The sequence below is a fragment of the Podarcis liolepis genome (genome assembly GCF_965112155.1).
Source record: "Podarcis liolepis genome assembly, chromosome: 7".
NCBI lineage: Eukaryota > Metazoa > Chordata > Lepidosauria > Squamata > Lacertidae > Podarcis > Podarcis liolepis.
The window spans coordinates 64,786,532-64,811,227 of NC_139561.1; the positions used below are offsets into that span (position 1 = coordinate 64,786,532).

The following is a 24,696-nucleotide window of genomic DNA, read 5'->3' on the forward strand; positions in this document are numbered from 1 at the left end:
AGACTGAACCCAGGGCCTGTTTCAAAATACCATACATGTCTCATTTTCTGTCTTTAGTTTGTTTGTTTAATAGCATTTATCAACTGCATCATAGTTCAAAAGTCTCCAAGTGATCTGTAGTCTATAAAAGCAAATAATGCATCATTAAAACATTAACATGAAAAAACAGCCTAAAACCAACAAAACAGCAATATGAAAGGAAATAAAAACAGATATCCAGAGGATTCAAACATGTAAAACAGAGTTCCATCTTATTGGGCAGGGAAAGCCTGGGCAAAACAATAAAGGTAAAGGTACCCCTGCCCTTACGGGCCAGTCTTGACAGACTCTAGGGTTGTGCGCTCATCTCACTCTATAGGCCGGGAGCCAGCGCTGTCTGCAGACACTTCCGGGTCACGTGGCCAGTGTGACGAAGCTACTCTGGTGAGCCAGAGTTGCACACAGAAATGCCGTTTACCTTCCCGCTAGTAAGCGGTCCCTATTTATCTACTTGCACCTGGGGGTGCTTTCGAACTGCTAGGTTGGCAGGCGCTGGGACCGAACGACGGGAGCGCACCCCGCCGCGGGGATTCGAACTGCCGACCATGCGATCGGCAAGTCCTAGGCGCTGAGGTTTTACCCACCCGTGTCCCTTGGGCAAAACAATAAGTCTTCACAAAAGGTCTGGAGCAACTGTTGTTTCTGCTCTTGGGCAAACAACTGCTTTGATTGAGGTGATTTAATCAGGGAAATGGCATAGGAGGAAAGGGTTAAACAACCCTCTCCTTCCAATCAAATCCTGAGCCCCCCTGCCACTGCTTATCTTAATGCCCTCACCCAGATCTTCACTATCTTGCATTTCTATTCTATTCTATTCTATTCTATTCTATTCTATTCTATTCTATTCTATTCTATTCCACCCTTCCTCCCAAAGGAGTCTAGGGTGCCAAACACAAAAAGTTAAAACAATGCAATTAAAAATGAAAACATTTAAACATATAAGATCAATTAAAAATATAAAAGGAAAAAGAAGAAGTTGTACCCAACTAAGTTCTACTCAAAATAGACTCACTGAAATTAATGCAACTAGGTTAGTCATACCCATTAATTTCAGTGGGTGTGCTCTGAGCAAAACTTTGTTAGAGCCAAGCCAATAATGGTACTGCTGCTACTAATAGTAATTGTTGCTGTTGCTGTTGTTGTTGTTATATTTCTTCCCTACTGGGAGCTCAAAGTGGTGTACATGAATATTCCCCTTTCCATTTTTTTCTCACAACACAGTGAAACTGTAGTTATATGAGGGGAACGGGGTGGGTGGGTGGATGTGTCTCCTAACAACTCTCAGCACCCTTAACAAACTACAGTTCCAAATATCCTTTGGGGCAGCCATGACTGTTTAAAGTTATACGTTACTATAAATGCATAATGTTGATGTGGCCTGAACCGTTCTGTAAGTAACGTATGTATTCTGTCACTGACCTTTGCACTCTCGCTGCCTTGTGTAGGTTTGCAGAGCTTATCAGAAGGACCAGGATGTGACTCAGAAGCGGGTCGCAATGCTGAAGTGCGCACACGTCAGCAAAAGGCCTTTCCTTAGTTGCCTGAGAGGACACCCTAGTGACCTTAGGTGAGCGACTGGTGTAGCTGAACTCAGCTTCAAATGCTCAATGGCTTTGTTCTCACTGGTCATCTCCATGGCAAATGGTGCCCACATGAGAGGGGCTGGAACTGAGCGGAAAAAAGCCCTGGGTGTTGTCGTTCAAATGGTTTGCGTGTGGTGTGCCGCATCTTGTGATTGATTATTCAGGGTGGGGCTTACCTGCCCTCCCTCAATATTTTATCCAAGTTGGCACCCCTGCTTCTGTTATATCCACGTACGCGTGAGGAAGTTCCATTAGGACTTACTTTTAAGTAGACATGTGTAGAATTGCCCTGTTAGAATTCTAACCCCCCCCCCAACAAATTTGGTATTCACTGAAAAGAATGTTCTACTCTGAGTAGGGCTTAGCTGGATACAACCCAAGTTTTTTATAACAAAATAATAATAATACGGGCCACTTTCATTTCTAGTTTTTATTTCTGCTTTTTCTACATGTTCCCTGTTGTTTTAGTTGCTTTTTCTTTTATTACTTGTCACCCACTACCTCCTCTGCTTTACACTTCTGCCCAGGTTTCATTTCTGGGATGACAGACATGCTTTGCGTATCAATAACATCACAAGCACTTCCCCAAGGCCCAAAGAGGCCCATTGAAATACCAAGATTTCCAGTTATTTCAGGTTTTTTTTTACTAAACTATCAGCCTTGACACTGTTTTAATCTTCATCCCCCATGAGAAACTTTCCTACAATTAGATGGTAAACAATGACAAGAGTTCCTTTTAAATCACCACAAGGAAACAAATAAAGGAAGTAAACTTGTTTTTACTGAGTCACCAAGAACCTTTACAAAGTCCAAAAGTCTAGAAATTGCATCAATGAGATTTAACAAAGCACAGCAGAATTTGACAGATATATAGATATGGGTGACTGAGAATATGTGTGCATAAGTGACTTCATAAAGAATAACAAGTTTATATTATGATTATGATTATTGAATTTATGTGTCAACTACACAGGAGCTTATTGCTAACTTAACATTTAAAAACAAAATATATCTGTCTAAAGTGCAGATGATACAGCAGCCACAGTAAACAATATTTAGTCACTGGCCGAGAAAAAACAAGTATAAATAACAAAAAAACTGTTGCATTGCTTAAAAAAAACAAATCCTGATTCAGGCTTTTACTTAATGTGTTATTGTATACAGTATTTTCAGTATTTGTATTTGTAAATGTGATTTACTGTGTACCATTGAGTCTGTTTTGAATTTTTGCAAAGAACATTGGCAATAAGCAAAGAAGGTTTGACCTGACCTGTTCTAGCTTTTAATACTAGAAGGAAAAGTCTTCACTTAGGGCCCTGGGCATGTAAAGTGGGTATCAGGCAAGTTTCCTTGGGAAGAGCATTCCACAGGTGTGGCACCACCACTGAAAAATTCCTCTCTCGTTGCCACCCCCAAAATCCCAGCAAGAGGGGGCACACCGAACAGGACCTCCAATGACTTGAGGTAGGCTCATAGACCCTCAACATTTTACAGGCATTTACCTGTTAAAGGAACCCAGAGATAGATGTAGAAAGCTGGTCAGCGGTCAGCACTATTGGACATCACACAAGTCTTTGTTCTTCCTGGTGTGCTTCTGAACCCATCAATCAGAAGTGACCTAACTCACATAATCCTGCTGTTGTGAATCACCTAGAAATGCCACAGCTGCCTGCTGGTAATCCCCATTAATTAACAGGACAGTCTTGTCTCTTCCTATTTAGGAGAACCTCCCACTAGTGGATGTGTACACATTACTAAAATAAAAAAATTCCTTCCAGTAGCACCTTAAAGACCAACTAAGTTAGTTCTTGGTATGAGCTTTCGTGTGCATGCACACTTCTTCAGATACCAACTTAGTTGGTCTTTAAGGTGCTACTGGAAGGAATTTTTTTATTTTGACTATGGCAGACCAACACGGCTACCTATCTACTACTACACATTACTAGTTAGTCTGGCTCCAGTGTGGTCCCACTGTTGGTGTTTGGAACAAAATACACACAGCGTTAGCCACAATCCACAGGTGGTCTGTAGCTTCTTGAGAGATACTCCTGCTAGGCTCACTTTCCCTTCAAACAGCCTCCATCACTTAGGAAACAGAAGCAGCAGTTAATCTGAAGGGTGCGCGACAGGTTCAGTGAACTGGAGTTTGGTGCAGGGAAACAAATCAGGTTAAGACACCCCTGCCCCCTCTTTGGTATGACCAGCAACATTAAAAAGTGACTTGAAATGCGGCATGTGGGGGGAATGTCACTGGGTTTTGAGTCACTAATATGTACATAGCCTGATTCCAGCTTAAACACAGAAAAGTGGGTACAGGACTGGAGCCTAATTGTCCCAGAAGAACCTCTGAATTTAGCAGCCCTACCCATTTACAGCTGCTTGCTAGGCTCTAGGTAATTATTGAACACCAAACATATACATTTATTGATGCTATGTCTTTTTTAAGTTGATGTACCTGGTTCTCTTCCTCTGTTTTATCCTCATAACACCCCTGCGAGGTAGCTTGGCTAAGAGACAGCAACTGGCCCAAGGTCACCCAATGAGCTTCATGGCTGAGTGGGGATTTCATCCCAACATCTTTCAAATTATAAGCCAGTATAAGCAAGAGCATTTTTGCTAAATTAGTATTTGAAAGATGGTGGAACTACCACTGAGCTTTTTGGCAGTGTAACCTGTATTATCTTCACTCTTCTTAACAGCAGCGAAAGTTTCCTTGGCTGTCAGCAGACATTGTGCTTTATGGAGTTCTCCCTGACCACAGGGCACATCGCTTTTGCTATTGCTGTTGATGGCAAGGGAATTGTTTGCACTCAGCAGAAAATAAGAGAAGTGCAAGTGAGGCAGCCTATAATTTCCCCATGATGAGACAGGAGTTGTTGCTTCATTTCTATCAAGCTTTTTGCGGAGCCGCTGACCCATTATTTTCCTGCTTCATCCTTCAGTAGTTTTGGAATTGGATAACTTTTTTTGCTATTGTAGTTTTTAAAGTGATATTTAGAATGGCAAGTAATTACATCTCTGACAGCCCTTAGGGGCTCAAGTCGGTGCCATTTCAAAAATGGAATTCTACCAATAATCCAGAGGCCAGTCTGTACTGTTTTGAGGTGGCTTAGGCCTGTCTCTTGCTCACGATGGACGTGAATGTTTCCCGAAGTAATGAATCTGCATTGCGCAGATTGGTTAGCTGCTGTAGGGTGTGACTTTCCAAAGGAGGACCTCTGTCTGGCACATGCAGCCTTGGGAAGGAAAAGAGCATGTAGACAACCTTCTTCATGCTCCATGGATGTACATAGATAGGCCAGATGGCTAGACACCAGGAATTCAGAGCTGAAGAAGGTGAGATTGGCAATGAGACACTGAATCAGTCATCAAATGAACTTTGACTAAGGCTATGTAAACATTACCATTAATGGCTCCAGTGCACTCCCACTACTGGTCTTTGAAGCAATGTATGCATGACTTTAGCCACAGTCCATATCTGTCCTGTTGTTTCTTGAGTAATACTACTGTTTGATGTGTTGTCTCTCAAACCAGATTCCATTCAGTCTGAAAGCACAAGCTGCATTCATTTTGCAGTTAAGCTGAGGTGTGTATGTTCGAGACAGCGGTTGCGCATGTGCAGATGATAGCTTCATAGAATAGGAGTTCGGTGGGCAAGGAGTGGGGCTGCAGACATGGGAAAACATAAATGTGTGCCAGATTAAGACATCCCCACCCCTTCTCTGGTGTGTACAGCAACATGCAAATATGACTTGAAATGCACAGGAGGCAGGAATAACCTTTCTGCATTTAAAGCCTCTAATGAGTACATATCCACATGTTTTTGAATACTGGAGTTGGGCTTTTGGCACCCATATAACCTGTGGAGAGCAATAAACAAAAAGTAGAGCCATAGCTTAATGGTAGAGCATCTGCTTTACATGTGGAAGGTCCTAAGTTCAAAGCCCCCAAGATATTTAGGTAGGACTGCCTGAAACCCTGGAGAGCGGCTGCCAGTCAGTGTCTGCAATACTGAGCTGGATGCTCCTTGAAGCATCACCAGCTTGTATCAATGACAAAACATATGTACTTGACCAGGTCTTTGGACATGCAGTTACCATACTTAACCAATTTGGCTGGGCCATTGTCTTAACAAAGAATTAAATAGTTAAAAGAGTTAAATTCTTAAGAAAGAGTTTGACAGTTTCTTATATTTATTGTGAGCCACCCAGAGGTCACAGAATTGGGCAATTCTATTATTTTTAAGTAAATAGATAAATCTTTAAAAATGTTTGTAGGGGGGAAACATTCCATTTTTAATGAATAGAATAGGGGCTAAATTATCTGGAAAGTAAGCTAGAGAAATCCTTCCAATCAAACCCTGAGCCCCACTGCTGCAGCTTTGCATATCTTAATCCCTTCACCAAGATCTTCACTATCTTGCATTTCTATTCTATTCTGTTCTATTCCACCCTTCCTCTCAAAGGTGCCTAGGGTGCTAAACACAAAAAGTTAAAACAATACAATTAAAAATGAAAACATGTGTTATAGGAATTCTAAGGTCTTATATATATAAATTAAATGTTCATAAATGTACAAGGTAAACACATACTTAAGTATACAAGCCATGTGTCTGCAATAGTGCAGGAGAGCAATCCTGTAGCCATTTTGACACTTCCAGTGACCTCAAATATTCCTCTGCAGTAAGGGAGGCCAATAGGGAAAGCCTTCCCATTGTCTTTTTGCTTGCAAATCCTGTCTTAAGGGCGTATTTGTGTATGAATAGGGTGAGCCTGTGACCTGGATTCGGGAGCCAAAGTATTAACCATCACAAAAGGATGGCCAGACTGCCCAGGTAATGCAATCAGTGACCATTATCAGGTATGCTGGCACAGTGATGTTTTTTGGGGGGGTGGATGGGTCTTGGGCTACAGGGTGGGCAATTTCAAGAGTCTTGCTTGCACAGCATTGTTCAGGGTTCTCCTCCCTCCTGCGTGTGGTGAGTGGGGACCCTTTTGCAACAGTTCCTTTAATAAAGATCAAGCTTACTAGCTGTTTTGCTTCTCAATATACTCTGGTTGGCATCTGTTACTTTCTCCTACGATAGGGAGGAAGGACTCTATATGGGCTCATGGAAATCAGGAAAGAGGAGCAGTTTTTCTTACAACACTCTAACTTGAAACATGGTGAAACTTGACATATTCTCCTTATTTCAACTTTGATATTTGTTACATGAAATTTTACAGCCCATTCCTCCATGATCGGTCAGAGAAGAATGGATGGAGGCAGGAACCAGTTGAAGAAAAGCAAGGAAGTTCTTTTATTTTTTCTGTTGCGACAGAGTTCCCCCTCCCCACTGCAAGGTGAGGACCCAGAACAAGAGTGTGTAACAACTCTTACTTTAAAAACTGCCCAACCCCTTCGGCAGACCACCCAAAAGCATCATACACGCATCCTCCCCCAGAATTCATGAGAATCTTAATTTTGTTGAGGCCGGTGCTGTGGAGTGTAACTGACGGGCCAACCACAGTTCCCAGGTTTTTTTTGGAGGGGGGACAAATGTACTCTAAATGTATGTTGTGTGATTGTGACCTAATGCACAACTACCCTCTGAACCGTTGATGAGTAAAAACAAGATACGTGCAAGACCGAGCAAGAGAAGCAGAACACCTCCCTCTCAGGAGCTGCTACAGTCCCTCCGCCCCACATCACATCCTCAACTGCTCCTGCATCCCTTCATTTTCCCGACATGCCCCTCTCTCGAGAGGTTCAAATCAAACAACAGCAGCAAAAACAACTCCTCCGCCTGCGCCATCCTCCTCCTTTCCTTTTCCCTTTCAACCACTCCGAGTTCCCTCCCAAGCCTAGCAACAGGCGGACGCAATTCCTATTGGCTATCTGTTCTCAGACTTCGCTCTCTCATTGGCTAGCCCGAGCGAGAGAGGACGAGGCCCTGTTGTGCGTGGCTCCCCCCCCCTCCTCCTCGCTCGTACGTAAGCGGGGAGAATGTGGCCGCCATTTTGTGTGCGAGTTCGCTTCAGCGGAAGGCGAGAGCGGCAGCGGCGGGAGGCGAAGAGAGGAGCGGAGCGGGCTGCGCTTTAGCGGTGAGGCGAAAAGGACTGCGGCTCCCGCGGCAGTCGGGAATGTGTTGGCCGAGGGGAGGCTCTGGGTGCGGCGGGTGGAGGGAACCTCCGGGTGGGTTCGCCGCCATGTTGTGTCTCCCCCATTTAGGATGGTCTTTCTTCCCTAATCGGTGGTGGAAGTGTTAAGAAATGGTAAGGTTTTAAGGGGGGGGAGAGGAATCCGGGGTAGCTGGCGCCTAACTCTCTGTCCGTGTTTATGCGGAACTGAACCTCAGAGGGTTGTGTCATCCTAAGCTCTACTCTTGAGTAGACTTATTGAAATGGACCTACGTTAACCGCATCCATTGATTTCAATGGGTCTCCTCTTGAGTAAGAGCTCAAGCGGGCTGCGCCCCATAAGTTCAGTGGGGACTTTACTGCCAGGTACTGCTGTGCGTGGGGTGCGCGAAAGAAACACAGGCAAAGGATTGGGAGCAGCTCGTTTCTTCCTTTTCTCTGGGCGGGGGAGAGACTCCGGTTTCCTTCACTCGCGTGAGATAAATAAGGCAGCAACAACAGGGCCCTTTAATACCAACAACTACAAAAACCCGCATCGGGTTGTTTCTGACCAAATCATACGCTGAGAGTAGACTCGCTGAAATTGGTGGACTTGGGTGATAGACCTTGTCCCATTTATTTCTCGGTGGATCTGCTCCTGAGTATGACTTCGTAAGATGCAAGCCCGTTTCAAGACGTTGACCAGTACAGAGCCCTCCTAATAACGTTGGAGGGCTTTGTTTTCTTGTAGGAAAGGAGGAAATCGAAGCCTCCCCCCCCCTTGGTGTTGGCGGCGGGAAGGGAGAGACTTTAGGCTTCGGTTTCCCCGGAGGATTGGTGGTTTCTGTTTCAGCAGGGAGGCTTTACGAATTCCCCTTTGTGTTTGTGTGTCGCGGTGGTAAGGCTTTACTTGGGAAACGAATTCCAGAAGTGATAAGTATATAGGAGGTGGGTAAAGTATCCTGCCTTGTTTTGAACCCAGGACCGATTTTCCCCCCTGTAGTGGTAAAGGAGGTTAGATAAGGAAGCAGGGTGGGGGGGGGTCCGCTATCAAAAACAATATGAAATAAAATTTGGTGAAGAGTTTGCAGTGTGCGCAGCTAGGAAAATCTGTGTTACTACTTGTGATCCAGCTGAGGGTTTTGTTTTTATTCCTTTGGTCATGTGAGTGAGCAAAAAAAGTGGAACAAGTACAGTATGTATCCTTGATTTAAAGATCTCTCCAAGCAGCATACGAAAGAAACTGTAGATAAAACGCAGCTTAAATCTGAAAACCAATCAGAAAGCAAATATATATGAAACATTGTGATAGTGTTGTAGTGCTCCATAAATAATTGAAATAAAGGGGTTTAAGATGCCACCAACTGCATATCTGTGTGAGAGTATACTTGGCAACAGTGGATAGAGGATTTGCTTGAAGGAAGAGAAGTGCTGCCATGTAGTTTCTATTGGAAGGAGGGAAGAAACGTTTTGCATGCAAAGGATACCAGGTTTGTCCCTGGCATCTTAGAAAAATAATAATTAGGGAGCAGAGCAGTAGTTGGTGAGACACCTCTTCTGGAGAACCACTGCCAGTCAGAGTAGACAGCATAGGAGCCAACTCCAGAGGGCTTTGGCCTCCACAATAAAATATTGGGGGGGGGCTGGGCCCCCACAAAGTTAATGGGCATTCCCATTCAAATTGTGTGTATGCACTGCATCATGTGATCGATTATGCAGGGGGTGGGGCTTATTTGGGCCCCCCACAATATTTTATTCAAGTTGGCACCCCTGGTAGACAGTCCTGGACTAAATGGACTGGGTATAAGACAGTTTTTGAATCTACCCCCCTTTCATATTGACTTGAATGGGAGTACTGGCTTCTTGAAGAAACTTTTCTGTTCAAAGATCTAGCTGTGCTTTCTTTTTAAATAAATAAATAAATTCCGGAATCTTACTCTTCCTGAAAAAGGTGGATTCTGGCAGTCATAAACTCAGGAAAAGGATTATCTGTTTTAAATTTGACTGACTCCAGTTAACGACCGTAATGATTAAATTGTCGGATACTGAGCTTGTTTAAATAGAAACTGTTTAAATTAATTAGTTTCAGCACTTGTTGCTAAATATCTTAACTACAAACCTTTGAACATTTGCACTTATAAGGTTTGCTGCTAAAGTTTTTTTTAATTGACATGTTTCTGCTTAATGTAGCCTTCCGTAGCCTCGTGTCCTCTAGATGTTTTGATGGGAATTGTATTCAAAATCATTGGGATACAGCACATTTGAGAAGTCTGGGTTAATTTACTATTGTAATGAGTGGGGAGTTATACCTTTTGGAGTCAAAAATAAATAAATACAGTGGACGCTCGGGTTGCAAATGTGATCCATGTGGGAGGCACGTTCACAACCCGCAGCGCTGTGTCTGCGCATGTGCGATTTGGCACTTATGCACAAAGCGTGTTTTAGTGCTTCTGCGCATGTGGCGAAACCATTCTGGTACTTCCGGGCTTGGCGCGGTGCACAACCCACAAATGCGCAACCTGAAGCGTCTGTAACCCGAGATACGACTGTGGATGGACAAAGGCTGCAGTCCTGTGCATACTTATTAGTAAGCTTCCTTGAGTACACTGGAACATCTGAGTAAGCATGCATAGAACTAGGCTCTTCCAGATCCAGGCTGAAAATCTACAGAAATAAAAGTGAGATCTAGCCCACAAATTCTTATGCCACAGTCTATTTTAGTCTGTGCTTTTGCTAATATGGCTGCTCCTCTGAAATTTGATACCCATACTGAAAGAAAAATAATTACTAACTAGATGTTTTTTAAAATCAGATGCAACTGATGGTTTAGAACAGAGACATTGTTGATGTTATTTTTAAGAGAATCAAAACTCTATTTGTTCTCCAAACTGTATTTCTGACTAGGAGCTATATCTGTTTTTTTTAATATATATATATATAAACCTTTATCTTTTCAGAGCTGGGACTTCTACCCTAGAAGCCCGTGTGCCGAGAATCCGATGTTGGGCTCGGCTTCGTGGCTGAAAACAGCAAATCGGCCCATGAGAACTACCATTCCTAGCCAAAGGAAGGGGTCCAGCAGGAGTCAGTATCTATTCCTTCAGGTCTGGCAGCAGGAAATAGAACAGGAGGTGGAGACTGTGGAATCTGAAGAGAGAACTGAAAGGTAGGGGACAAAACAGCATTGGAATATCACAAGTACTCCTAACCTTCTACAATTAAGACCTGGTCTTTGAACCACTTGAAACCTATTTATCAAGCTTCTTGAAGCCTTCAAATTATGTCTTTGTGAGGGACTAGGGATTCCTTGGCGTATAATGCAACCTTTAAAAAAGTTTGCAAATTAAACTTTTAAGTCATTATGACTTGTTACATGGTGTAGCTTGAGGCTCTTAAACCTATGGTTAATGCTGTAGTTTTATTTTTTAAAAAATAGTAGTGGCATGAAAGGCCAGTAAAGTAATTTAGATTTTTGTCTTTTTAGTTTGAAAACACAAATCTGATAAATAATTTAATCTCTTTAAGCAAAGGAAGAATATATCATTTAGAGTGTGCTTTGTATCTTCAATAAACTTTATCTGGCTTTCTATTGACAATTGCATTTGCTTTCTTCTCTGCCTTGCCCTAGGTGACACTTAAGTTGAAGATGGGGGGTGGAGAAAGGTTCAACATTCCATCTACCCAGCCCAGAAATACTTCAAAGAACCACCAACAACTGAACAACAGGAAAAAAAGCAAAGATCAGAATTCACAGATAAAGAAAATCCACAAAAAAGAGAGGGGACATGGATGCAGCCCATCATCTGTAGCATGGCAGGCCATGCAGAATGGGGGGAAGAATACAATGCACTTCCCAACTAACCAGACTTGGAGTCCAGCTTTATCCCACTCCCTCTTCATGCCTCAAACCAATGAAAATTATGCTGGAGCAAAATTCAGTGAGCCACCATCGCCCAGTGTTCTTCCTAAACCACCAAGCCACTGGGTAACTGTTTCACTTGACCCTGCTGATAAAGAAATCATGACTTTTCAACTTAAGACCTTGCTTAAAGTCCAGGCTTGAGATACAATCTATGAATACACTGGGATAAAAGATACACGTTATCATTTCAAATTCCATAAGGTTGGTCTGCATTGGGTTCCCAAATGCAAACCAAGGCACATCTTACGGAATTAATGAGCTGCGTAATAGAAGTTCGGTCAATTTTTTATGTCATGCGGGGAATCCCCACCTGGAAACACCTGTTTTGGGGTTTTGTGCACTGGTTAACACTCATCTATTTTGGGCTTCTGTGCACTTTTATCAACTTCTGTGCTACTGATGCACCATTGTAATCAATATAGTCTGAACCAACTCCTGGTTTGGTCCTGGAATTACAAACACTACCGGGCCCTCTTAATAAATATTTCAGTTGCCTTCCCTTTTGGAACTGCTTGATGGAGCACGTATTTGGGGGAATAAAAATTTAACACCAGCTCACCAAATTTACAACCACTGCAATGCAAAGTGATTGCAAGATATCATTGATTTCCCCCACATACTGTGAAATGTTAGTAACTTTTCGCCTAGAGTTTCTAATTAAAAAAACACAAACACCTAAAATTGTTTTAAGAAAGCCATTTAGATTGTGATGGATTTTATTAGTTTACGAGACCTGTATCATTTGAACTGGTGGTTTGGGCAGGTAGGCATCCATCCAGAACCCTGTGACCAAAATGTAAATGCTTAAATTTGGAAATCTCATTCTGTATAGAACTTGTTTAATAAGAATGAAAACATGGGCATGCACTTGATTTCTAGCTTTTTATACAACCATAGAAATGTATTGCATTGAGCACAAAACAGTCTATGTGTGCCAGGTCAAGAACATTTTTGCATTGCCGGTTGACTGCCAAAAGCTTTCAAAGTGTTTTTTTGTTCACAGAATTTCACTGAGCTGTGTGTTTGAAACACATTCTGTATGTTTTGTATCTTTTGCTGAAACAGAACTGTTGAGGCCAGTCTGAAATTGGATGATATGAACTTGTTTAAATGAACTTAGCAAGTGTAAAACATCCTTTATCTAGGGAAAAAAGAGCCATGTAAATAAATGTAAAACTTTGTAGCATATGTAAATTTATGCTGGGCTTTCCTGCCAAGATGAAATATTTTTAGTACAAAACTGCTGAATGTAAGAAGACCATGCTAAACACATGGCATGATTTTTTTAAAATAAAAAAAGTTAAAAAAAACCTTAAAAGCACATGTCTGTGCCATTGCACTCAAGTATCAGTGAGGGTATATGCCCCCATTTTTTGGCTTTGGTTGTTAAGTTGAATTTTAAAATAACCTTGGTACAAAGAAACTGCTTTTTAAAGGTAAAACAAGCATTTTTTTTAAAAAAAATGAGGGTGCAATGGAGCTGAATTGTGTCCTTGGGCAGCAATTTTAGGCACACTTAACTTGAAAGCAAGCTTGATTACATCTGAACTACTCAAGTGTGTTTAGGATTGGGCTGTTGAGGGAAGGCTGCATTGTAGCCAGTAAATGCTTTCATTTTGAATGTACTGAGTAAATAGCAGAGACAAACCATTATCAGAAATTTAAATACCCACAATGGTAGTAAGTGTAAAATAAAGATCTGCCAAAACCCCATCTTTTATTTGTGACAGTCTAATCTTAGTTGTGACTCAGGTCAGGTTGGATATTTTATTTGGTTTAAGAGTATGCATTTGAACTCATTACCTTTCCTAGCAGCGTTGAATGATTCAATTAAGGGTTGTATACCATGTTAGTCACACTTGAGTAGATCCATTGGAATTAATGGGTACGACTAAATCAGGTCAATTAATTGCAGTGGATCTGCTGTGTAGAACTTAGCTCTCTCAGGCCTGTAGTTCAACTATCTCATGACACACTTGAAAACCAATTTTCAATTTCTGCCAGCATCCAAGAATCTACAGAATTGGATATAATTTCTTAAATTGTATGTGGTGCATGACTTGGTAGCAACGGAAATCTTAGATTCCTTCCATGATGAATATCTGGTGGTGATACCAAAGGTGGATTTCTACCAGTAGTTACTAATAAACATGTTTAATTACTTCAGAAAGTCTCTGCAGCACTTGACAATACAAAAGTGCATGTTTTATCTATTTGTACATTCAAAATGTTTGCAACCGTGAAACTTTCCATATTCCCAAATGAAATGTATTGGGCATCTTAAAAAAACATAAGTATTGTTTCCCCAAATTGTCATCAATATGTTGAAATCATTGTTATAGCCCAAATGTAATTCTGATCTAAATTTCATGTTTGAAGTACTGCTTGAATTTTAATTAGAAACAAAATTTAAATAAAAAATTGTAATGTTTTCTCTCCCCTAATAATGTGTTGGCTTATTACTTTTACACAAACTTTCCCTTTTCCAGGGTGTGGGTGTTCTACACACTTTAAATGTACTGTAAGCTGCAAGATTAAATCACTTGATCACACTATTACTTAATTTGCTTTATCTTAGAATTAGGGATTTGGGTTTGTAAATTGAATATGCCTTACTCTTCTCAATCTGAGTTTATTAAAGAGTAAAAGACGAGACCTTATGCATATGTTGGTAAAGGATGCCTTGGAAAGAATGAATGGGAGAAAGACAACAGACAACTCATGCTATGGGAGTAGCATGAGTTTTCTGTTGTCTTTCTCCCATTATTCCTCTGCAACTGGAGCAAAGAAACTACCGTATTTTTCGCTCTATAACATGCACATAGTTTTTAGAGGAGGAAAACAAGAAAAAAAATAAACAAAACAGCAGATGTATGATTTTTGTGGTTCATGCTGTGGCCACGGACATGTGATCTGACAGTGAGTTTGGGGTAGCCCAATGCAAAAATCCTGTGGATCCATGCTTTGTAACCACGTTTTTGCACCACTGTGGCCCCAGGCAACAGTGGGTGCGTGATTTTTTTTGGTGAAAGCTGTAGCCATGGACATGCTATGTGATCTGATGGTGAATTTGGGGTGACCCAGTGCAAAAATCCTGAGGATCCATGCTTTGTAACCACGTTTTAAGGAAAAGCACTCAAGGGACAAGGAACACGTGTGGGGTGGGTGGAGAAGGATGCTGTTAATAATGCAGAAGAGGGGTATAAGAGGAGAAGGCTCCTCTCCTCTCCCGCTTTGCTCCTTTAAAGCAAGCAGGCCCTCTGTCCCTCTCTCCTCCCCACTCAGGGGCTCTTCTCCCGCTTTGCTGTTTCAAAGAAAGCAAGCCACGGAGGAGGGAAGGAAGGGGAACCATGGATCCTCTGCTCACAACTGCAGCAGGTGTCCCCCCCCCCCAACGCCATCTGTAGGCATTCGCTCCATAACACGCACAGACATTTCCCCTTACTTTCTAGGAGGAAAAAAGTGAGTGTTATGGTGCAAAAAATACGGTATTTAGACAGGATTTGGTGTGCTGCTTAATAATAAATTTTATTTATATCCCGCCCTCCCCAGCCAAAGCCGGGCTCAGGGCGGCTAACAATAAAATAGTGCAACATTCTAAAAACATTTCATTATAAAAATTAATTAAAATCAAGTTGATGGCAACCATAAGCTTAAGTTCTGTAAAGATTGCCAAAGGAGGGAATCAGGCTGCGCCCTGACCAAAGACCTGGTGGAACAGCTCTGTCTTGCTCTGTCTGCGGAAAGATGTCAAGTCCCGCAGGGCCCTAGCCTCTTGTGACAGAGCGTTCCACCAGATTGGAGTCACAGCCGAAAAAGCCCTGGCTCTAGTTGAGGCCAGCCTAACCTCTCTGTGGCCTGGGACCTTCAGGATGTTTTTATTTGAAGACCGTAAGTTCCTCTGTGGGACATACCAGAAGAGGCAGTCCTGTAGGTACGAGGGTCCTAAGCCATATAGGGCTTTAAAGGTTAAAACCAGCACCTTAAACCTGATCCTGTACTCCACCGGGAGCCAGTGCAGCTAGTATAGTACCGGATGAATGTGATCTTGCAGCGAAGACCCCGTAAGGAGTCTTGCCACGGCATTCTGCACCCGCTGGAGTTTGTGGGTCAGTCTCAAGGGCAGCCCCACGTAGAGCGAGTTACAATAATCCAGTCTGGAGGTGACCGTCGCGTGGATCACAGTGGCTAGGTCAGGGCGAACAAAATTAAAAGCAACTGCACAACTTCAGAGTGCTCTTTCCCATCTCTGGCTTGTCAGGTCTGCATCGTTTGGATGACAAAATGCAACAAGGACTCATAGCTGCTCACTAAATCAAATGTGCATCCCAGGGACCTCAACAAACTTACAAATCAACCAAACCTAAAGTGATTGTTATGGCCAAATAAGAAGTTGAAACACTTGTCTGCCAGAAGACTAGTGGTTATTTAGCTTACAGTGTAGACACATGGGGAATTTGGAGAGCAATGAGCAATACTGGCTTTTAGAATTATAATGTATTAACTTCATTTGAAAAGAAATAATGAAAGAACTGTAACTCACTTCTTGTGTGGTATGTAGCCAGTGGAAATGATAGGAATTCATAGGACTGTATCTGTTTTAGGATACCTGACCCTCCAAAATCATCCCTATACCCAACAACCTCTCTTACTTGCATCATGGTATCTTGTAGCAGTTACATGGTTGAGGGATTCCCTGCTCCCTGTACCCACAAATGCAGCACTGGAAAAGCACACACCCCCTGTTGTAGTAGCCAACCAGGTATGGCATGGATGTAAAGATAGCATCTCTAGTGTAATACATATGTACACTGAATATAAATGCAGAATGAGCCCTTAAGACTATGAATATGGAGGTTTGTGCAGGATGCATTTGGCATGATTGTCTCAAAGGACTGCCTGTCATTGCATCAAGGATACTTTGCAGAAAGTGTAGTCAGAGAACAAAGTTTGGGTCAAGAAAACTTTCTTTTCTTAGAAAAGGAATCTGGCAGCTTTATGTGCCACAATGGTGACTATCACAGGGTCAGTTATTGCAACAGGACGATGAATGACTTCATATAACCCAGCACTGTGCTAGGGGGAACAGGAACTTTCTAGGAACCAGGAGTTCTACAGTGAGCACTACAATCTGAAGGCTTTTTTTAGCTACTTGATTTGACCAATATTTTGTTTTTTAAACTGGTCAAATGCAATCCTATACAAATACCTACACCAAACTATCTCAACAAAGAATTACCTTATTTTGTTGACCAACCTTCCAATCATAGTTGGAAATACATCATTGGTAATGTCTTGAGCAATACAACTTAGTACCCATTTTTACTCAATACTGATATAAAATTTTATCCCTCAGCCACAAACCGATACATTTTAAACAGTGTTTGGAACAGGTTAAGATTACAATGCAGAATCACTGGATCTCTTTTATTACAGCATGTTTGCTAAATTTACAGCAGATAATAAGCTGGGTCTTCCTTGATCAAAACATTGATGTTTTAAAGTAGTACACAATATTTTAAAAAGAACATATAAAAATACCCTTTTAGAAGCCTCTATAAGAAAGGAAATACAAAGTTTATTTCCACAACTTTCATCTGACCAGAGCTGCACAGTAACGCTACCATTTTACACTTTGTTTTAAACTATACATCAGGGGAAAGTCTACAAAATTAAAGGAACGCAGATATAAATGATTGCATAGCAGAACGTTAACTTTTAACATTAAATGAAAGTTAGAAATACTATCAAATATACAAAGGTTCTAGAATCACCTCTTAAACACATTCCACAGCCAGAATTTTAAAAGCCAGCTTTATTTAGAGTGGCCGGTTAGAACTAAAATTGAAACAAAACAATTCATCAACATTCAATTATCCTACCAAGCATAAGTGGAGGGTCTTTAAGTGTTTGATACTGGCTTTCACATTTGAATTAAAAAGCTATGGTTTGTAATACAAGAGAGCTCTCTGCAGAGAATACTTTGAGATTATGCCACAGCAACTTTTCATGTTCAGTTCTGATACTGTATTACAACAAACCAAAAGTAGGATGCAGCTCTTCTTCATAGGGATGAAGAAGCTCACATTATGATAAACTATACTGGAACTGGATATGCTACATTGCAAGTGGAGCACAATTTATAATCACCTTCTGGGTAAACAGACTAGTTTAACCTACTGTGATGTAGGTTCTGACATGTAAACTCAAAACTGTCAATTATAATTATTAAAGATAGGAGACTAGAAATTGGTTCTTATGGATACACAGGCTACCTATGAAGTCATTGGCAAAAAATATTCATTCTTACATATCGTACACATTAATCCGAGATGTTTTCTTTGCAGTTTTACAGCAAGTAACCCTATGCAATTTAGAGGTCAACTGTTCACTAGATAACAATACACTGGATATAAATGTATACACATTCACCTAATTATGTAACTAAATATTTTAGGTGTCAATATAGTAGCCGGAAAAAAGTACCTGGAACCTTGACAAATTCCACAACAGTCTCATGGCTGTTTTATCTCCTTTTCACTATGCTACAAGAACCATCCCTTCAGATGTTATCAATGAGAATCTTAATACTATTTTTCACAATGCCTTAGGAACGAGCCACCTTGGCACAAGTGGGGAAGAAAAATGCAAATCCCCTCCCTCTCAAATGTCAAAGTACTAATTTCTGATTTCACAGCAGTTACCAGTGCATTATAACTGCGCAGTTTTCCAACTGTACTGCAGGGATTATTGGACAATTTAAATATACATGAAACAGTTATTGTTTGTGGGTGAGTTCATTAGGACAAGCTGTAAACTACTGTCATAATCAATGTGCCATTGATATTTGAAGCATAAAAATGCAAGTCTTTTACAAAAATATACATAGAAACACCACAAGAACCTCAGTAGCTGCCCATGACATTTAACAAAGTGGACTCTTTTGTATAAGATTCTCAATATTGTGTTTTAATAGTATTAATTGTCTGCTAACAGGATAACTGACGAAAGTTATTTTATGCAATGTTGCAACATCATAACTCAACTGTGTAACTGGATGATACATGCCTAAAAAACAAGGTACATTGTTAGTGGCCACTGGACTTGGGACTAGCCCATGACCTGGATCTGGATTTTGATCTAGATCTAGAATGCGATCTCGACTGAGATTTGGATCTAGCTGGTTCTTTTTTCCTTGATTCTTTTTCATATCTTGAGCTGGATTTATATTGTGTTTTAGAATCCGTTTTAGAGGTGCCTCTAGATTTAGTGCGAGATGCAGATCTAGAACGTGATTTAGCCTTCATTTCTTTTTTGGGTGATTTAGATCGTGATCTTGAATTGGACTTTGACCTTGAAAAAGATCTGTTACGGTGTCTGAACCTATCAGAAAGAGGAAGATAATACATTTGAATATGGACAAGTTGCTAGGAGTTGGGTATCTCACATCAAAATAGCTTACTCTTGCAGGCACAGACTAGTCTGATTTTGAATTTGTTATATAAAAGAATGTTTACCTATCATTATCTGAACGACTTCTGCTACGTCGGCGTCTTCCAGCAGGTCTACTGCTAAAAAGGTACATCAGAAAAAGTAAACAGTGGCATATACCTTTAAAATTATTCACACACACCCAACTATGTTAAGTTTCTTGAGAGTTGCATTTGTTTTTCATTTTTCTTCAGTGATGCACAGACTTTTGGATGGTCCATGCAAGGTACAACAACTTCCATGCATGTTATTACAAAGGTGACTTGATATCTAGAAGTGTCAAACAGTCAATATGATCTCTCTTCTCCATTACATGGCAGCATAGGTCAATCCAAGTACAACACTTACTTTCTAGGACTATAAGATCTGCGATAGCTGTAGTCAAAAGAGCGGCTTCTTGACCTCCTCCTTTCGTAACTGCGGCTTCTAGAACGTCTGTATCTGTCATAGTCATCGTAACGGGAAGAGCTGTATACATTTCTTCCTTCCTTGGCTTTCATTTGGTTTGGTGCTACAGAAGAACAGAACAGCAATTTTTTAATGTTACAATAAAAATTCTCAGCTGATGTTTGTAAATACAATACATGTTAATCATTAAGTAACAGACCCCTGAAATGACTTCCCACCACCAATGGATCTTCATCTCTGAAATGGAACAATTTAAAAAACATACTGTCTGATCATTTCAGTTTATTTTAAGATATATGGAGGGCCAAATGTTTCCCATCCATAATCAACAGCAAAACCTTTCTATAGTACTCAATTACAGTAAGTTATTGTATGCACACTCAAATACATGATTATATGAATACATTTTCTAGCTGAAATACACAAACAACGTGCAGAAATTATCAGAAACATATGCAAATCAACTGCATCCTTTATTCGGCATCCAGCATTCTAGTTTATGATCTGCACTCTTCTTGACAAATGAGGAAGAGTTGGACTATCAGGACTTGGACAGATACTAAGTTAGTTCTATTAACTCCAATAGGTCTACTTTTGAGTATTACTGATATTGGATCCAACCCACTAGCTTTGCTTCCAGGATTTTCTCCTTGCCTCCAATCATACACGTTAGAACCTTAAAAATGGCAAGTAGCACTCACTCAATCAGCTGTTGTGAAAGACCCAACTCCATCTGGCCTCCTCTCCCTGGGAACAGACATTCCATCAGACTGTCTCAGTGGGATGGATAAGAAGCAGGGTTTATTCCATCCACTTTGCTGAATGCCTAGCTCAATCAGGGTTTCCATAATATTTAATAATAAAAATTTTATTATTTGTATGCCGCCCATCTGACTGAGTTGCTCTAGCCATGCTGGCTGGCTCCCAACAGAGTATTTAAAACACAATAAAACAGCAAACATTAAAAACTTCCCTAAACAGAACCCTGAACTGTGCCATCTAGTCATTAACAACTGTTTAGGAATAGGTGCTTAAACAGTGCCTCTTCTGCTTCCCTCCATGTCCCTTTCCCTTTGTGTAATTTTTATTTATTTAGTGTAAGCTTGTGGGTCTTATTTATGTATTTCATAAAATTTATATACCGCTTGTAGAAAACCCCCTCAAAGTGGTCTTGTTTTAATTTACTGTACCATTCACAAGCCATTCTGGGAGCCTTGTTGGCTGAAGATTGGGACAGAAATGCTTTAAATATTCTAATTTATTTATTTCACAGTGCTAAACCCGCACCAGTTTTTGTCTTCTTCTGACAAGTCTGACAACACATTTAATACATAGCCATGAATATTAGGCTTTATGTTTTACACTACACAATTGTTAAGACAGCATACATACTTTTACGATCTCCTTGAGCAAACTGGATTTCTATTTGGCGGCCACAAATCCACTTCCGGTCCAAATTATGAAGGGCATCTTCAGCATCACGGACATCTTCAAATGTGCTAGATGTTAAGGTACTTGGGAATTTGATGTATTTACAGCTACACAGTTAGCAAGCTTTGGCTTTCCCATAATGTCATCACACACCCTTGTTTACCAACTTGTCCTCATTTTTTGGCATGTTCTATGGCATAACAAAAATTAGCTGACATTAACAATATCTATTTGAGACAAAAGACAAATTTCAGTTTAAAATAATCGTTCTATAGTTGTCTATATGGGTATTTCAAATATAGCTTCTCTGAAAATCTGTTTTGCTTCCCTCAGCAGAGACTCATTAGAAGACATCAAAATGTTGCTTTTTGTTGATGAAACTAGTACTAGACGTTTCCTAGATTCTTAATACAGTGGAACCTCGGGTTGCAAATGTGATCCGTGCGGGAGGCACATTTGCAACCTGCAGCGCCGTGTCTGCGCACGTTGCAATTTGGCGCTTCTGCGCCGAAAGTAACCAGTTCCCGGTACTTCCAGGTTCAGCGCGGTGTGCAACCCAAAATCGCATAACCTGAAGTGTCTGTAACCTGAGGTACCACTGTACTAAGGTTTTAAAGCATGAAATTATACCAAATTTTATTATGTAATGTAATAACCCATATCCTGCATACCTCTAAGTAGCCTAAACAGGTTGTCCCTATATGTTCATATACCAAATCCTCAGAAGCCAAATTTCACCCTATTACAGGTATACTCATCTCAAATAATGAGTGATTGCATTTCACTGAGAACCATAATTTCAGAAGATACTACCAAAGTAAAGCAAATTATTACAGGGCCCACAGCTAGACTAAACCAGAAAAATTGATTGGTTAATCACTTACACAAGCAGCCAGAGGACAGCTCTTATTCTGTAGGATACATCAGGTTTGGCTCCTTTTATCTTGGCCACCAGTCAACTTCATCTTGACCTTTAACTCTTTAAGTGCTTGTCAGAAGGACTTGTCATGAGATGCTTGGTCAAAAGTGACAGATGGCTTTATCTTTATACTTTGAAAAACAACCTTTTCCCCCATTTGCAGATAAAGCGAAGCTTTGTCTCCCATTATGGCTTGTCCTTCTTCCAGCTTTTTCTTTATCTTTTCTTTTCCCAAACTTTCCCTTCTCTTCAAGCCTGATCCTTAAGAGGTCTTTGGCTTGTCTACTTGCCTTAATTCTTGAACTCTACTCTAAAGGTTCTTTCATGCTTTCTCTTTGGGGTCGCCATTACTGTACAGCTTTACACTCTGAGGCAACAACAGAGGACAGTAAATTAGGGGACAATAATCAGAGCAAAACTTTTCACCTCATTTTTATACAAATCTGCTTTTGATCAAATTATTCCAGTTTCCATTAAGTTAAACAATAAAATATCAGCCACATTTTGCTAAGCACAAGAACAAGTTTATCAATGCCAGTGATATAAAACTGCAACGATACACTTGGAGGCAGCAGCAAAGGCCATTTCAATCTTAAAAGCACAAATCTGTATATGAAGCTTGCAATAACAAAGCACATTTTACTTGATGCAATTTAAATTTTAACTTATAGAAATTTTGTAAGATAGTCATCTGTGAGGGAAATGGAGCACACTACAATGACATTATATACAACACAGAAGAAAACAGCTTTTTCATTTAGGGTTGTTACCTCATACACAAACGTGAATTTCAAACTTCAACACCCCTCACTAATCAGCCATCTGAAGAAAGGATATTGAACATAAGCGAATCCTCTTGGACGGCGAGTGTAGAAATCCAGAGGTACATACACATCTACTATCGGACCGTAACGACCAAATTCACGACGTAAATCTTCAGACCTGAAACAGAACACTGACCATTTGAATGTCTTTACTAATATAATCAAAGCAAGCTGAGAAGAAACAGGCTACATGAACACATACTTAAGAGACAATTGCCAAGCCACTATTTGCACGTGTCCCCAAAATCTGCTTTGGAGAGGAGTTTTTGTGTGCAAATGGAACAGTAATGTTGGATACAACCCTAAGGGATCTATCCAACTAAGTTAGGCTTAGAGCCACTGAAATTGATAGACCTATTTTAGCTTATGTCCACTGTCCAATAATATCAATGGCTTAACTTTGAGTGGGATTCATGTTGGATACAACCATAAGGCTAAAATTCCATGCTAACTCAACAGGGAATATAACCCACTGAACATAGTAGAACTTACTTTAATGTGGGACTGAAGACTTTTTTCTTAGCATTTTGTGGTAACAGTCCATTCCCAAATACATATTTTCAAGCTTTTTTTTTTATAAAAAAAATCTATGCTAAACTGTCCGTCAAGACTTTTAGGAATTATTACAGAATAATAGCGGATAAAAAAGCAAAGGAGCACATCCACCATCGCCAGGAGCTATGAACTGCTAACTGTAAATTACTTTAGAGTTGTGTTAAGGCCTATTGAAACAATGTACTTTAGATACTGAAGGAAACGGAAACTGAAAACCTAAAAAATTGTAGATTTGGATTAGAGAAGTAATTAAAACATAACATCCCACTAGATCAGGCCAAGTGCCTGCCTAGTCCGGCAATTAGTTCTCAGGGACCAACCAGATGCCTGTAGAAAACCCTCAAGGTGGATTTAACCACAAAGTACTCTCCCTTCCTTATTTCCCAGAAATGGGTATTCAGAAGGATACTTCCTCAGAGACAGAGTATGGCCATCGCAGCTGGTTGAAAATATAGGCAAAACCATCTAATGAGGATAAATTCCAAACAGAAATTAGATGGTGCCATGAACAGAAAAAAAGGCAGAAGAGATTCAGGTGGGGATGAAACAATATAAAGAGGGAAAACGAGACGAAAAGAGGACAAGAGAAGAAAAAGGACAAGAAGCGCGCGCGGGGGGGGGGGGAGAAAAAAGAAGTCTTTGAAAATAAACGCTGCTGCGATAGGGTTTTTAACATTAATTTGTAAGCTACTCGGGGGACTGTTCTGGCTGAAGAGCGGAGCCTAAATGCCTATTTTCTTATTGTGTTTTGCCAAGTCACGTTTGGCTCCAAAAGGGAAAGCTTGAGAACAACACACAGAAGTTCAGCGGCGCTTACTCCTAGGGAACCCGCGTGCTGAGACCTCAGAACGACATTGGCGGTTAAGCGCCACGGAACAAACGCGCTGAACTGGGATGTGAAACGAGGGACATGGTGTGCAGAGGCCCGACGAAGAGCACACAAGAAGCGCGAAGAGAAGACAAATGGCGGGAAGGCGGCTCGCGAAGACCTCCGCCGCGAGCTTTCCCCCGGCTTAAACGGAGGCCTGGCGCATTCTGCATAATGCCTATGGGGAACGGGAAGAATCAAGAGAGCTAATGGCGGCGGGGGGGGAGGGGGCTCCTCTCTCTCTCTCTCTTTCTCCGCGCCTCCGCCAGCAGGCCCAGCCAGGCGGCTGCCATGCCCTCTCCACCCCCCGCCTCACTTACACACACCTGGTGTCGTCGGCCACGTTCCGCACGAAGAGCGAGGTGTTGGGAGGCCGCAGGTAGCGAGACATGGCTCGTCCGGAGGCGGCTGGCTCGAAGGGAGAGCGAGGCAGAACGCGAAGGGAGGTCGGCGAAGCGACCCACCTGACGAAAGAGACACAAGCAGAAAGCGCCTCAGGCCAACCGCCTTGTGCTGACCTCTCGCGAGACTTGAGCCGCGCGGGGCGGCAAGACTGGC

General features: G+C 41.2%; 2 protein-coding genes across 4 annotated transcripts; one reads left to right on the top strand and one right to left on the bottom strand.

Moving 5' to 3' along the window:
• Positions 1-7,560: 7,560 nt before the first annotated feature.
• PNRC2 (proline rich nuclear receptor coactivator 2) lies at positions 7,561-14,086 on the top strand. The gene is made up of 3 exons (XM_083511892.1): positions 7,561-7,705; positions 10,678-10,886; positions 11,349-14,086. Exon 3 carries the CDS (start codon positions 11,367-11,369, stop codon positions 11,781-11,783), a length of 417 nt encoding a protein of 138 aa, XP_083368018.1. The 5' UTR covers positions 7,561-7,705; positions 10,678-10,886; positions 11,349-11,366; the 3' UTR covers positions 11,784-14,086.
• Positions 14,087-17,055: 2,969 nt separating this feature from the next.
• SRSF10 (serine and arginine rich splicing factor 10) lies at positions 17,056-24,675 on the bottom strand. 3 transcript variants are annotated; one of them, XM_083511874.1, is made up of 6 exons: positions 24,465-24,675; positions 22,727-22,833; positions 20,934-21,035; positions 19,482-19,644; positions 19,160-19,213; positions 17,056-19,025 (listed from the first exon to the last, which is right to left on the bottom strand). In XM_083511874.1, the coding sequence occupies exons 1-6, from the start codon at positions 24,527-24,529 to the stop codon at positions 18,731-18,733; spliced, it is 786 nt and encodes a 261-aa protein (XP_083368000.1). In that variant the 5' UTR covers positions 24,530-24,675; the 3' UTR covers positions 17,056-18,730. The 3 variants fall into 3 exon arrangements, with proteins under 3 accessions (XP_083368000.1, XP_083367999.1, XP_083368001.1); XM_083511873.1 differs by having other exon boundaries at positions 24,459-24,675; XM_083511875.1 differs by lacking the exon at positions 19,160-19,213 and having other exon boundaries at positions 24,459-24,675.
• Between the last annotated feature and the right edge of the window lie 21 nt (positions 24,676-24,696).